This window comes from Aulostomus chinensis, chromosome 13, assembly GCF_037954235.1.
Source record: "Aulostomus chinensis isolate RoL2024-O1b breed Wild chromosome 13, RoL_Achi_v1.0, whole genome shotgun sequence".
Taxonomy (NCBI): Eukaryota; Metazoa; Chordata; class Actinopteri; order Syngnathiformes; family Aulostomidae; genus Aulostomus; species Aulostomus chinensis.
In genome coordinates this window covers 1,248,752-1,265,484 of record NC_141332.1, presented here as the reverse complement: position 1 = coordinate 1,265,484, position 16,733 = coordinate 1,248,752, and the positions used below count along the sequence as shown (strand labels likewise).

The following is a 16,733-nucleotide window of genomic DNA, read 5'->3' as shown; positions in this document are numbered from 1 at the left end:
AGGTGATCAAGAGTAAATGAAGTAATGCAAAGCTTTCAGTTTTATGATCCATTTAACGTGAATTATCTCAGTATTACTCATTGGCGTTACAAGAAGATCATTTTTTTTAGAATGAAAGAAGGACAGAGGTAAAGGAACACAGCAGTGAGTCCGCACCCACTAAGGGATGGCTATGCATTGTACCTTTAGTGCAATATTCCCTTTCAAAAACAATATACCATCTAGTTAAATGCAGATGCAACAGCAAAATCAACACATCACTCATCAGCATTCATCTTAGAAAAAAGGCTCACTGTTACTCCTCAGTCAGTCATAGAGTCAAACTTTCCCCTTATTTTTAGATTAGTGGTAGCCTACTGTTGATTTTGCTTTCCCAATCCATCTGACCTGAATATCAACGAAGAAATCATATCTTTGCAGATTAGTCTGGTTTCCATACTATATTTCATGGATCATCAATTGGCAGCCTGCAAGCTATATCCAGCCCGTCAAAAGCTTCCCATCAGGCCCACAGAATCTCTCCATAAAAATGAGGAATCTGTCTCTCTATGTGTTCTGCAGTGAACCAGCTCTCAATGAGTTGTCCATGCAGTGAATGGCAGGGCGGAGCTTCAGTGCTCTGCTCCCTGGCTGCAGCATGTGGGAAGAGATTGAGATGATGCAGTGACCAGCAAGATACAACTATGTCAACCCCGTGTCATTTGAAATAGTTCTGGGCAACCCCTCCTCTCCTGGCCGCAACTTTCTTTATAGAATTCCTTCCATCCATCCATCCATCCATCCATCCATCCATCCATCCATCCATCCATCCATCCATCCATCCATCCATCCATCCATCCATCCAGGTAGTACCCGATACACAAGGGTAGTTAAAACAACTTTGTATTTTTGTAATTTTCCATGCATCCATCCATCCATCCATTTTCTACCGCTCACAACTGTGAGTGTGAATGGTTGTCTGTCTCTGTGTGTTGGCCCTGCGATGGACTGGCGACCTGTCCAGGGTGAACCCCACCTCTCGCCTGAAAGCCGCTGGGATAGGCTCCAGCTTCCCCGTGACCCTCAAACAGGATAAGCAGAAGAAAATGGATGGATGGATGGATGGAAAATTACAGAAATACAAAGTTGTTTTAACTACCCTTGTGTATCGGGTACTACCTGACATACTGTCCAGGTTTGGATTAAATTGCACTGTATATGCCGGTAAACGGATAAACCAAATGTTACTGCTACATATACTGTATATTATATCTGTTATTACTATAAGGCAGCAGACCATTCAAACTGGAGTATCCAGCTACTTGCTGGATACACAACCTGAGGAAAAATAAAATAATTCTTTAAAAATTATTTCATCCTAACTGATGGAATGGGAAAAAAAAACAACATGCTTCAAAGTCTAACATTTCAGTTCGAAAAATAGTGCATTTTGGGGCAGTTGATTATATCTAATAAGCTCACAATACAGATCGAAATTCTTCCAAAACAAGTCATTAGCCATCTTTGTGGTCCTCATATACACAAAATCCACATATGCTAACCTGGATTAACAGATAGACAGGACCTACTTCAGATCTGTCAAATCAGGACTTTCTTAACTGTGTTTATATTCTTGCTTCTTGATAACATTATGATTTGTTAGGATTATCAATAACTGTGAGATCATGAAAGCGGGTAATTTAAACCTGTCAATATTCTGATTTTGATAAAGGTCATGCAAAGGGCATATTCTGGTTCCAGTTTTGGAATTGGCTTTTTTTTTACTTTACAAAAGATATATGTGGTATGCGCTGATATTATATTCAGGTTTTAGGAGCAATATTTCAACATGGATAAACCATATTCAGTGCCTAAGTCAAGGTTTCTCCAGTCAGGGTTGTTCCAGTTTGCAACCTTGCAGCACACAGCTTCTTGCCTGCTTATGGCAAAATGTGTAAATGCGCTACCTTAATACTACCATATAGACCGCTAAGAAGTGATTAATTGAAACAGTATAACTTCCTGAAACAAATTCAAAGTCTTGCTGTTCATTAAATATGTAATCAAAGTAAGAAAAAACAACAACACAGGAATGAAACATCATTTGTTTGTTTGTTCTCTTTTCATAAACACTCACTGGGAGAAGTTATTTGTTATTTAGTGTAACTCTTTAGAGACAAGGGAAACAACAACAAATTTAAGTTCTGCCCTTCCTCCTTCAGACTCACCCAGTTGTGTTTTTCATGCAGAATATTACTTTTCTTTGACCATGGAAAATTTATTTGTTCGTTTTTTTTTTTTCAGAATGAAAGTGAACACAGGAATAACAATGGAATGTTCAATGCTTGTAAACAGCCATCATAACTCTGCCCTGCTCTTAAGAAATACCACAAGGTTATCTAAAGGAAAATTGAAATGGTGGACTGCCGACATGAATCATGGCACATAATATTTCCTTCTAACAACAAAAGGAAAATGGCTGACTCAAAGTAATATTAAAATTACATCAACTTCCTTTACTGTATATACAGAACCAACCAAGTCCAATCACTGTATCTTCAGGGGACAGAAAATGTCAGATAACATTGATAACACAGAAACAACACTAGAGAATGCAATATACTTCTTGTTATTGTGAAACAAATTGAGTACAATTCTGAACAAAAGGTCATCATCATCATAAACTAAGGTTGACCAATTAGGAGTACTTAGTTGACCAAAATGTCACTTAAGATATGATTTGATTCAAATTGTGCTCAGTAATTAGAGGAGGGAGGACAGTCAGTGGCTGTTTGTTTTGAAAATGCTCCTGACTGCCCTTGCCCACTTCTGGCAATTAAACATGGCCCATTCCAATCGTTGTCCTGCCTAGTGTAACCTTGGCCAGACTGCTGAGACTGCGGCTCCCTGGCTCCCAGCATGCCTCACTGCCAGAGATAATCTGGGCCGCCAGACAAGAGGGGATTCCAACTCTCTCCCTTCCTCGCTTGCTCTCTTCAGCTTACTCGCTCTTTCCTCCTCTCTGCATTTGTCTGTGTCTCTCTCCCGGTGAGCGGATTAGATGAGGTGTTGGTCGGATGCAGTGCATCAGTCAGGCTTCATTAGTATGAATTTATTCATGCCCATATGTCTTCCCTCTTTCTCTTCCTTCCCAAATCCTCACCATCCTCCCTATTTTCTCCCTACTGTGCTTTCCTTATTTCCACCATACCCCATGGTCTAATTTTACGCATTCTTCTTTCTTTTCCAAGTGCAGTTGATCTTGCATGCTTAGGTCTTTACCATACCCCCCCTCGCCCATTCACCTATTTATCATTTCTTCATGTGTCCAGTCACTCAGCTGCTCATATTGCCTGTCAAGAAAACTTGTCTCTTTCTTTACAGGCATTTGTCACATCAAAAAACAGAATATCCATTCTTGCAATCACAGCTCATATTTAGAACTGCATAAGATGATGATGCATGGTCTGCAATTCAGCCAATCATAGAACATATGTAAAACAAATTTAGGTAGACAAAGTGTCAACCAAATGGTTGATTCTGAGGTCACAACATAACTTTACTTGTAGCTGATATAAACTAATCACCTAAAGCTATACTCTATCCAAATATCATCATCATTTTTTAAATTAGTCACTCTTTGTTTACTATCTTGAATTTATTAAGAAGTTTCTTTTTTCTTCTTCATGGCAATACTTACATTACATACTTGAAAGCTACTAGAGATTGAGGATTAACACTTGTGAAACAAAATATTTGTTGAAGAAACTCTGAGCTACTCATCTTAATCAAATTATGTGTTTTTTTTAACACAGTGTAGGGTGTCGGTGATCAGGTTACAGAATAGTTGTGATCAGTTACTCTGATTTATTTCATTGGGGGTGATCTGCAAAGCCTGTCGCTACACACACATTACATGTTGGGGATGGGCCCAGTATATTTCAGTTTTTAGACTTTGTGGCCAAAAGTCATTGAATCTGACCTCCCCCACTGGTCACACTAAACTTTCTGTGGTAAGTAATGTAGTAGCGTAATTATTCAAGTAATCACTTGGGACTGATATTCTCTAAAAGAAGACCTTAAAAAAATTCTGATTTACTACCTGCAGTGCCTCAGAGTACAGTATGAGACACATTGCTTTAGGATATGCTATAGCCTCCTCAAAAACATGGGGAATTGAGCAAATGAAAGCTTTTGCTAGTGAATTTTCCTCCAGTGTATATTCACTTGAGTGTGACTCTTGCTAATTTGTAGAGGTCCATGGAAAGGTTCCTGAAGTCATGCTGCTTTATCAGTCCTACATATTTTTTTTAACACAGGATGGACAAGCATATTGACCAGCAGCTTTTAATGAGAAGAGGAGGTGTTTTCATATCACTTCCTCATTTACACTTGGCCAGATTTTGGTTTCGGGAAACTATGGGGATGCTGGCTTCCAATTTGGCTTACAAAGATAAACAATTTAGTAATCAATTTAGTACCAAGTGGAAATTAGATCTACAGCTCAAGGGAATACTACCAAACCTCTGGAAACAGCACATGACAGATCACAGTACCACACATCTATTATACATAAGTACTGTATGCATATACTGTAACTTCCCTGAGCCTGTGATGGCCCCAAAAAGGACTCTGTTCCACTCCATTTATCATCAAAGAAATTTATTAACATTTTTCTTCCGGGTCTTTTTGTCTCTCACCAACAACAATAGCAGATAAAAAGAAAGGTAACAGAATTCTTCATTGAAGATGGTTTCTACAAATAGCTGTGCATCTTGGAAAAGATAAAGCTTTAAGTGCACTTACCGCTTGTCATGCTTGATATCTTCAATGTTCCACGTTAAATGTCAGACACTGGGAACATAAGTGCATAGAATCTATTCTGCTAAAATGAACAAAATTGCACAATTTTACTGGCATGTGAAAAACATAGCTATCATCCAGTCTTGTATCTTGAAGGAGATACAATTACAAATTAGTGTTTAACTAATTCAACCAAGATGGAGGCCTTGTGCACAACTCTTGCCACTTTCAAACTAAAACATGAAAAGCTAAAAATGACTCTCATCTAAGTCATAGCTAAACTCTTAAACAAGCAGACAGCAGAAGCAATATTTTTGAGGAACGATATCAACACAGAAAAAAATAAAGCATGGGCCTTGGGCTCCTCCAGATGCTGAAACATATCATTGAGATGAACAGCTGGGCATTCTCAACACTCACAACACCTATAAGAATGGAGTGAATCATATTTCCAGCAGCTGGAATGACTTCTCTTTCTAATCCTTTTTACATATGAAAACAGATCACTTTAATAGAAAAAAAACATTCAAATTTACATCAGATCTCTAGACATGTGTTCACAATTGGTGTGTATGCCTCTGCAAAGTCTTTCAACATTTTATTTTGGGTATTAAAGTACATCAAATTTCAATGTTCCTGCTCAGATCTCCACTCTATCACAAGACATAATGTTGACTCAAGATGATCCTCAAGTGCTTGTACAACAGACTCTTCAAACTTTTAGGTGATGAGAGGACAAGTTGCTCTTGACTGAAACCCTCTGAACCCTCCATGATCTGAAAGACATATTTGATATGACTAGGGTTTTGTTTTGTTTTTTTGATAGGACAGACCTGAATTTACAAGAAGTTTGGCTCTGTGTGCTGCAAATTCATTAGTTGTGACTATGAATGCCATGATCAAACCCTGGTCTTTTCGCTTTGAATAAGTGAACTGAGCTGAAATATATTCTGATGGGGTGTTATTGCAATAATGCCTCTAAAAATAGGGCAAATTGTCTTTGAATTAGATGTTTATCTACAGAAAATTTCCATTTTTATTTGAGAAGTAATATATGAGCATAATGTTGATATTGTGATATTAGACAAAATGTCTTTATATTCTGATATACTGTATAATGTGTTGCCTTTTTTTCTGATTTTAAGGCTGCATTACAGTAAGGGCATGTAACCATACTGTCTTAGCTGTTCTAATACTTGCTTTTATTCAGTTATTTTTTCCACATTAATGATGGTTCTTTTTCAAAAAATTAATAATGTTAAAAAAATTAATCATTAATCATTGCTTGTAGTTACATCTGTTAGCCCCAAGGTAATCCAAATAAATTTTGGAAGAAGTGTCCCTCACTTGATTTTCTGTATTTTTTTCATGTCAAACAGATAGACATGGAAAGTGAAGTAAAAGGTTTTGTTGGTTTGTTAATATGACAAGTTTTTTTATGGCCTATTTTTGCTGAGAACTGTGCAGGTCATTGCTCAACATTATTTAAAAGGCAATATAGGATAGGTCATGTGGATGACCTATGCATACGTGTGGATTCTGATTGTGTCAGAGACTATACTTGCATCACTGTACCTGAAATCCAGACACACTGTAAGCCAGGCTACCTTAAGATGTAAACAGGGAGATCCAATCATATTCCAATTGTGTGCCATTCACATGTCCCATTACACCCTTACTCCTTACTGATACAGATAGCATTTTTATACCCCAGTGTAAATGGGGTCTTTGTATCACATGAAAGAGTGTAAGATGTTTTATTCAGTTAAATCAGTGAGGTTGGCATAAGATCAATCAATCAGTCATTGTGAAAACAGATTTACATTAAATGGTAAATGGGATCTATTTGCATAGTGCCTTTCCACCTTCACGGCACTCAACCTGCTCATCAAAAGCAATTAGCAGTTGTGTATCTTGCTGAAAAACACTTAGAGTCAATGGAGTTCGATCCGGAGAGACAGTGTTGTATGGTTAAGTAACTTTTTGTTTTAAGTAAATGGCATTCTGTTATTAGAGTCCCTGTATTGTTATAGAAAACTGATGGTCAGCAGTAACACAGTGATGCTAACATTTTATGTTGTTCTTTGTTCCTTGAAAGCCTTATTTACATTCAACTCACCTGATAGGTTCTGTCAGATGAGAGTGAAATAAGATGCCAGTTACTGATCAGCAGGAAAGAGAAGCAGACTTCTTGGAAGTTTCAGATGTTTTCTTCTTATCATCACTTTGAATAGAGTTGAACTCTCTTCAATTTTATTCAACATTTTCTATTCATATTTTAGGGCCTAAATTGCACTGTTCTGGAACATAATTCTGTCAACCAACTTGTCTTTTCAACATCCCTTTAAAGTTTTCTTTTGTCAAGTATCATCCTTTGTGTTTCATATAACGTTAGGCACAGTATCATTGCTGGCAACACTAAAATTGTGCTTGCATTAGCTGAACAGCATTGGCTGTTTATTTAAATGTCACCATCAGTGGTTCATTCATTAGCTGTTTGGGAACATCATGGGTATGGGTTGAGAATGTGGCCATTGCTACCTGAAATCTCTCATTAACATCTGCTTATAGTCTGCCAGTGATTATTTCTAGCTGCATCTTTCTCCAACTCAACCTCCTCCCAAGTGCTATACTTGCCTGTTTACTAAGATATGAATTTCACATCTGTGATCCATTCTCCTTCTGTACTAGTGAGATTATTTGGTCAAACCAAGCACAAAGCAAATGCTTTGTGTGGGCTGACTCCGTACAAGGTGAATGTAAAGATGCAAATGTAATTCTGTGGGCACAAACAGGAATGACACAACATAAATGGTACAAATATCCAAAATTTGCGTAACTGATGTGTTTAAAAATGGACAAATTACATAATACTCAAATAAAGCATCCTAGTGTTGAGATATCACAGACATTGAGTCCAACATGGAAGACAAATTTAATGCTGGATTAAACTACACAAATTGAATAAATGCCATGAGTAATGAATACTCTCATAGTGCTCCATAATCCAAGATGCATCCACGATGCACCACAACCATCATCTGGGTGTTTTCTATTTACATCACAAAGCTAGCTAGTGTGCTAAAAGGCATATACAATATTTTATTTGAAAGGCTAATTTGGCTAATATTCATGAAATGCCATCACATTCTTACCTCAAGTCCTTTGGGAAGGGCACATAAATGTTTGTGACACATAGGAATGTTCCACAATCGTGTTTTTTCTTTCTGTTTTTTCTTTTTCTTTTCTGAACACAAGACAGTTAGCATCACACACAGCACCTCTGTTATAGTAGCTATGATTGACACTCCTTGACCTGCCTTCCCGACAACCTACATACCCGTTCACAATTGCAACGACTGCAGATGCTGTCATAATGACAACATACAAGGATTGGTTGGGTTAGAAGTGTAGTGTTGCTAGTCTGACAGCCAAGACAGGAAAAAACTTTCATGATCTCACCTCCTTTTAGAAAAGAAACATGTTTAAGTTGTTTGTCATGTAGCTCACAGATAGACAATGTGGCATCATGATTTTTGATTTACTTTAGCATACTTTAGATTTGTTTGTTTAAATTGGAAGCAGCAGTCATTCAGAAACAGTTGCTTAAGAGAGGTCTTAATTTCACCTATCTGTGAGTTCCTCAGTATGATGTGATGGACCAAGACACAACGGCATTTGGTTTCTCATTGTATCTTCATAGGCACATAGAACAATATTCATAATTCAGTCAAGCCTGATGACAAATAAAAAATAGCCTAATGCACACAATAGCCTAATCTACACAAAGGTCTTCTCTTGTCTGGACAAGAAGAATGATTATTCAGTAATTATTTGTGTTTAGTCACTTTCTTCACCCAATGAACTTGGAGTAAGTATTGAAAAGTGGAAATTTCTTTCTCTTTGGAGTCAGGGCTCCCTCAAAAAGCAGTGCATGTCTCACCAAATTTAACCATTTAACATTACCATTGATGTTAACTGAAAACTGATGCAAGCCTTTTTTGTGTCGCAATCAGTCACACCGCCATTCACTCTTCTATTTGTTTTTTCTTTCTTGTTCTAATCAGAAAGGATAGTGAAAATGAGCCAGACTCTACATTGAAGTCCATATATGTTAAACTCCCCAAAACTGGACAAAGCTGGCAGCCCTTTTAAAGTCCATCACTCTGTTGTCAAAACCTGTAAAGATTATTAAATGTTATTTATTGATTATACATTGTACAATGTACATTTTTGCTAAATCTACACCAAAATTGCTTGACTTTACTCTTTAGTCTGTTGTCCAAAAATGATCTAGTTTATTCATCAAATGTTTTGTCCACATTATATGTTGTAGTGGAAACTGCCATGGCATTTTCTGGCTAAATATACAAGTATCTAAAGAAAAAGAGAAGAAAACTGATGGCAGATGTAGTATGTGACATGAGAAACATTGCTTTAGGATATGCTATTTGACCTCAAACATTTTTTTAATATTTTGTATTCTATTTTAATGAGCTATTGCAGTCAAAGGAAAAGGGAATATTTAAACACCAGTCACTTATGTCAGGAAGAGATTGCATCTTTGTTGTCATTATGATGTACACAAATTTTGAGAAATTTGTTTAGATAATATTCCCCCCCCCATTAACAAAATGATTTCATTGCAGTTCATTGCAATCCTCCCCCCCCACATCAAAAGTGACACAGCTAGTGTTACTGAGATGTACTTCTTTGTTGCAGTAGGCAGTAGTTTGGTTTGACATTTGAGATTTAAATTGAGTTGAAAAAAAATACTTATTTCATTTGCTATAGTAGAGATGATCAAAGACAACAAATATTAATTTTACCACAAAAGACAAATGCAGATGAAGATGAGCATTTAATGTCCAGATATTTACATTTTAGAAAGATGTGCATGTGACAAAGTGGGCATGTTTTCAGACTTTGACCTACAAGGTCTAGCGATGTACAAGTTTTTGCCCATTTTTCCCCCCCAAAAGAGAACACTTGTTGATCAACAGATTGCAGGGTAAGAATGTTTTTTGTGGAGAATTAAAAAAAATAAAAAATTACCAATTAAACACCATACTGTACATTTGCTTCACTTTTATGCTGTGTCAAAAAAATGTTGTTTATTCAGCCAAGTCTTGGTTTGAAAGATAGTTGAAAAAAAGAGATCAGTCTTAACATGTCTTTTAAGCATCAATTTAGAATAATCCAATTAGGTATGCAAGTTTCTCCCCCAATTTGATTGGTGTTTTGAAAAATGTTAAATTTTAACCAGAATCCCAACCCCCTGAAAAGTTTCAGTTGTATCAGTATCTAAAAGAACTTCAGATATTAAGGTTATATGCCACTTGAATAGTGAATTCCCTGTATTAAAAGATGAGAATCGTGCAGTTCATGCTCCTACTTTTTTTGCCCTGTCAGGTGGTGGAGAGTGACGAGGAGGAAGAATTGTCACTAACAGAGGATGTGGCAGATGAAGATGGCCAATTTGATGTCATTCCACTGTATTCAGAGAGGGCAACTGTCTCCAACCTAGGCTCCTCTGTTGCGGGAGGGGCTGGATCCCTCATCACCGGCCCTCCTAAATCGATTCTACTACTACTTCTGCCTCTATCCCTCAGTTGGGGATAGAATGTAGAATGGACACACACACACAGACACACACACAGACACACACAGACACACACACACACACACACACACACACACGCACACACACACACACACACACACACACACACACACACACACATAAAGGACCTGTCAAAAATGTGTGTGACAGCTGTAAGGTATATGAAACCTAGTGAAGAAACTGACTTCACCTTAAATAGCACTGTCTTATTTTTCATTTCGGCCCTTCCTTCCTTCTTTTCTTATTTAAAAATGGCACTTGGTTAATCTGACTGCAGCTGCAGTGGTGTATTTCACATGCTGCCATCAACCAGTGACATTATGCAGCTGTTCCTTCCTGTCAGAGGTAAAAAAAAAAATCTGAGATGTGTTTTTTTGAGTGGACTGCTTGATAAATATTTGCACACCAAGGAGTATGCAAATGTGTGATCAACATGTAGGCCCCTGTTTAAGCAATCTATAGTAGCAGTTGGTTGGCGAATGGCACTACATGTGTGATATATGTTCAGCGTGTGTTCAGCCTCATTTTTGTGTGTGCTTGTAATCAGCAAAGACACACTCATTAGACACCTACTCATTTTTGTGTGTTTCGGGCATGGCATCAATCTTTGCCTCCAATCTGGAAACAAACCTCCCTGGGTGCCAGGTGAAGGCATGCGAGCATGTCATATATTGAAGCAATGGGAATCCACCCAAGCCATTGGAGGTGCAGTAGACCTGGGAGCACAGTCGCACATCTATTTCATCTGATTGAAGCTCCTGTTGAATTGCACTTCACCCATAATGCTATTTTCCAAAAACCAGCCTCTTCCTGGTCTATGTTGCAAATGTTGTCCAGTGTCCCAAAATAGCAAAGCACCATGGTTATGCCAGACCAAACCCCATTAACATACTGCACCTGCTAGCACAGAGCACAAGTTAAATTGCTGGGCAAAGGCCCTTGCCATGAAAATGTTATTTGCACTGGCTTGAAGCTAGTAATGGCAATAGCATTTTAGTTGATGCAGTATCAACCAATTCTCATCCCAATTCATCAACAAGTAAGACTTTGTCATGCCCCACAGTGTCTGATACCCTTGTATAACACACCAGGCCCTCAGCTAACCAAAATATGAACACAACCACAGCACAACAGATCCTCCAACTCTCTGATATGACACATGAGCATAATTCCTCTGCATCCAAGTCCAAAACTTTTTTTCATGCATCAATGTGTGAAGGTATATTGAGGAACAAAAGCTTTTGTGATTGCAAACAAGAAACCAACGGGGGTCTTTGGCTGCAGGGATTAAAACACAGTCTCCTGCGTCAAAGTCAGCTGTATATTGACAACATCATTCCTTTACTGTGTTCATAATTACGATAACTAAAAAACTGTCATTCAAACATCAATAGATCATTATTTCACTCTTTGCTTCCACATTAGTTTCTCTGGGGAGGACAGTCTCCCATGACATGAAAGGCTCAAAGAAACTGCTCAAATTGTGTATTTCACAGTGAGCAAAAGTTTTAGATAAGGAGCACTGTGGAATGAGAATGTGTTTGGAAGACTATTGTACAGAGCTTTCCTAAATAGCCACTGTTTGCTCCTGCGCTAACCTGAATACGTTGTATGAATAGGTTTCAATCCCCTCATTTGCTGTTCATTTTAAGATGAGGCAGCAAAACCAAATGTGATGGCTGCATGTTCAAACCAATAGCTACACTCTGTTGTTGTTGCTGTTATTAGTCTACTAACAAGTACAGAAATGTGCCACTATCACAGCAGCAGTCAGATCAATTTTATGTTTGTGTTTTGTTTTTTTAAAATTATTGACAGATGATGATTTCTCCAGCACGTTGAAGCTCACCTGTGTGTGGATCATTCTAACAAAGACTGAGGGGGAAATGGGTGCGTATATTGATATATGAGTCCGACTTGGTGATGAATGGATCCACCCCTATTCTTCAGCCATGGTGAAATAACAAATTACACACATGTTTCTCACTGTGAAATGAACATCAAGTGCCAAGTATGTGATGTGATATTGTGTGTCCACATGCAGCGTTGGGGCAAAGGGATAGGAAAGAAAATGGGTAAAGCCTGTTGTTATAATTTGAATCTTCCACATCTTTTCCACCACCAACAACATAGCCACACATGCACTGTATAAACTTCAAACATACATTTGTACACATTCCTCCAGCCATGGAGTCAATGCAGCTATTTCCTGCTTTCTTGCTTTATTGCTTTATTCCTGGTCCTATCTCACTCCCTCGGTGACTCAGAGACAGGACCCTAAGCTGCCACAGGCACAGATATGAATAAAGCCATCATAATAAAAACATCACACCAGAAACAATATGAGTTCTAAAACGGTAGAACAAATCAAATAGCTCACCAGCAGGCAAAAAACATGGACCACTTCTGACACTGCCACATCGACAAAATAAAAAGAGTTAGAGGCAGAGAAGAGAGAGAGAGAGAGAGACAGAGAGAGAGGGGAGAAATTAAGAGGAGGCTTATAATCATTGACCCTGACAACATCTCTTTATTATCTGACAGACTCCTGGGGGGGGGGGGGGGGGGGGGGTTAGTGTGTGTTTGGGGTGTATCAGGCTGTGAAGGAAATGGTGTATTATCATAAGAACAGAAAAGACCCAGGAGCAAAAAAAAAAAAAAAACGTGGGGGACTCACAAGCTCCTGATTTCCTATGTCTTATAAATCTCAAGCTGACACAATTTTTTCCCCCTTGTTCCTTTCCAATTTCTGGTGAATGTGTAAAATTAACTTTTCATCTGCAGGGCCATCAGTGATGGTGTAAGGCAAGTAGACAGTGGAGGGAAAAAAGGAAGGAAGTATGGTGAGACAAGGAGAGTAAAAGGGAATGGACAGGTCCTTAGAGAGACAAAGAGAAAAAGGAGAGAAAGAAAGATGAGATAGGATAATGAAAAGGGGGAAATAGGCAAAGAGTGGATGAAAGAACAGGGGAAAGCAAAATAAGAACTAAGTGAACAATATTTTCAGCCTCACAGGAGTGGAAAAAGGAAGGAGTAAGGACAGACTATAAAAGACAACAAGACAGAAAAGTGGAAAACAAGGGTAATAGGAAACATGAATAAAGAAGATCAAAGAACAAGATGGAAGGAAACTATTTATATATATATATATATATATATATATATATATATATATATATATATATATATATAGGGAGAGAGAGAGAGAGAGAGAGAGAGAGAGGAGGAATGGAAGCATCTTAAAGAATGCAAGCAAGGTGAGGAGTGGAGGAAACAAGGACTGTAGAAATGGAAAAAACAAGTGAAAAAGTAGAGGGGAAACAGCATAAAGGGAGAATAGGAAAGTAGATCGTGATGGCCAAAGAAATGAGTGAATCAGCATTGTTGTATTAATGGGCACCATCTCATCACAGTGGTAGTAGATATTGCTGTGATGTCTCATTCTACAGAAAAATGTCTGGAAATGAATTTGCATGCTGTTTTAACTGTTTTCATGACTTGGGGGATGACATGAACAAGTCAGGTCATTTTTATTTGTCTAGCGCCAAATCACAACAAAACTTCTCTCATGACTCTTTACAAGTAGAACAGGTCTAGTACTTCACTACTTCAATGAATCTACACCCAACAATTCTCCATCAGCAAGCACATCCTGCAACAGTGGCGACAAAAACCTTCCTTTTAACAGGCAGGACAGTTGAACAGATCCAGGATCAGTGGGGACGGACATCTGCTTTGACCGGTCAGGGGGAAAGCGAGCAGGACAGCGGGGCAGAGACAAAGAAAAAACAAGACCCCATATAGCAAAAAAACAGGACTTTCACTCATACATTTGATTACAAATATAGTACATTTGTAACATCCTATACATATCATCTTGAAAAGTGTAGGAATTATGTTCCATGCACCAGCTCAAGGAATCATGCTTTTTTGCCAATATTTTATGATGAAACTGAGTTGACACATTATGAAAACTAAAATTTTGGTGGAAGTGTTTCAATTTACGAACAGCTGTCTTGTGTGCAGTCAGTGTTCTAAAAATACCTTCCATTGAGGGGCATGCAAAAGTTTGTTTTTCTGAGGTGAAGGTGACTAATATTTGAATGTGAGAGCAAAAACTACAGTTGGAAGGAATGGCAGATAGTCATAAAAGCAGAATCTTCAGAAATTCCTTTAGTATAAAATTAATTAGGATTTAGATTTTGATATTAAACCTCCACCAAGTAGTAAAGTTAAGGATGAGCTTTGATATGGACTGAATAAAAATGTTAGTGACTGTTGAATAGAAATAACACTCTATAACCACTTTATTTTCATACAGATTGTTCCTGTAAATGTCCTTTATTTTGTCAACAGATCTCCTTTTCTTCCTTGTCTAGTTTCTCTTGGAATTTTGCAATTGGTCAGTTTTTCTTTTTTTCTTTACTGATTTGTGCTTGATGTTGCTCTCACCTTCCAAAAAAAACCAAAACAAATTTCCCACGCTTTTCTCATGTGGACATGTAATCACATGTTAAAACATGTTACCACATGTTGCACATGTGCTTGAGGTTGCTGTAAGCAAACAGAATGTAACAAATGAGGTGTATCAAATAACGGCGAAATAAATAATAAATAATGGCAACCACTACCCAGCATCCAATGCACCATGATGTTGTTTCCTATTCTCTTTCGAGTAAAAGAGAAAAGGAAAGTCAGAGAATAAAAGAAGAAAATGGAATGTGGGTGGAGAGGGGGAGAGAGAGAGAGAGGTGATTGGTCTGGTCTTTACCTATGTTTTTCCTCAGGTATTGCAATCACACACAATCTCACAGGCCTTTCTGCTGGAACACACCTCTCAGACAAAGCATTTGTCAATCAGGGAAATAGTGAAAGGACAGAGGTTCAAGCTGGGTCAGTTCATGTTAGATAGTACTTTAAACACTCTGCTGGTTGACCAACACGGGTCTACGTTGTTTAGCCTACATTTACTAATGTCAAAAAAGCATTCATGGTCATAACTACAAAGGTCTCCATTATGTGTTTTCATCAATGTTTACAAAGGTTGATATCGGACACAGTTTTCGAGGCAAATAAACTTGGGCACCTTGAAAATAACAGTTTGTGCCACAGTTATGCTTAAAAAAGTGTTTAATAAGTTGAAACACAGCAAAAACAAGTCTATTTTCAACTTTCACCAATATCTGTGATTTCCATGATGAGATAGCCCCTTTCAGACGTACCAGAGTTTGTCCACTTCAAAGATTATTCAAGTATACATCATATAAAGAATGCAAGGATGTAATTTTGGAACACACCCACACTCCCTACTCTGTTGAACTAGGTGGTTCCTAGTGGGAAGTGTGGAGGTAGGAGTCAAGAAGCCAAATATAAATAGTGTGCCCTCTACATCTGCATAATTATGTGTTGGTAAACTGAACCATCATGTCTCATCCCACACTGTCATATAATGTCGAACCCAGCAATGGTAACACTTTCTGATGACCTTTTTCCTTGCATATCAATGCATACAGCACCTTTCGGTGTCTGTCAGGGACAAAGCAGACTTTCAACCAACTAAAGTGTAAATTCATTTGCATCAACATGAGACATGCTCAGCTTTTGATGAACAAAGTCTGTCTAGCCCTTTTTAAACACGGAATTTACCAAATTCGCGGCCAGGTAGAGGTGAGAATTTGCCGTCTTGTCTGTATGAAATATTCCTCTTTTCAAAAAAGCCGCCACTTGTGTGGGTGTAAACATGTGACAGTGATGTACAAAATATTAGAAAACATGCCAGTCGCATCTGTATGGCCTATGTCAAAGTCAAGCCAACACAACAGTCAGGACACACCAAAAGGCAAAGAAATATACCTGTTTGGCTTCCATGGCTTTTGGTAAGGCTTTTGCTGCTTTGGCTGCCAGGAGCTTTGGTGTCAACATTCCTGGAGGTGTTTGATGCGGGAGAACCAGCGAGTGTTATGTCCAAACTGCCCTGGACATTTTGAGGGTTCTCCCCAAAATGGCTTGACAAACTTCGTAGTGTTCCCAGTCCAACCTCCGTCTACCGCTGCTGCAGTTGTAGTCACAGAACTGGTGGTACCTTTTTGCAGAAGTTTTTCAACTTCCTGGTGACGTGTCTTCATCCAGCAGTAGCCATATCGACCAAGCTCCTCCGCGACCTTTACATACAAGCCATACTTCACAGTCCCTGTGAGGTGGTTATCCACAGTCCTCTCAACACTGATGGTTAGAAGCTCCCTGATCTCAGCAACTCACCATTTGCTCATCTTGCTGAAGTGTCAAGTCAAGTCAAATCAATTTTATTTGTACAGCGCCAAATCACAAC

The 16,733-nt window shown here is 38.3% G+C and overlaps 1 protein-coding gene across 1 annotated transcript in view; it reads left to right on the top strand.

Moving 5' to 3' along the window:
• Positions 1-10,590, top strand: part of gfra3 (GDNF family receptor alpha 3) — a 48,155-nt gene extending 37,565 nt beyond the window's left edge. The window contains exon 8 of the mRNA XM_086222745.1: positions 10,195-10,590. Coding sequence (XP_086078871.1) covers positions 10,195-10,404 — 210 coding nt within the window. The 3' untranslated portion in view covers positions 10,405-10,590. The remainder of the gene's footprint in view (positions 1-10,194) is intronic.
• The last annotated feature ends 6,143 nt before the right edge of the window (positions 10,591-16,733 follow it).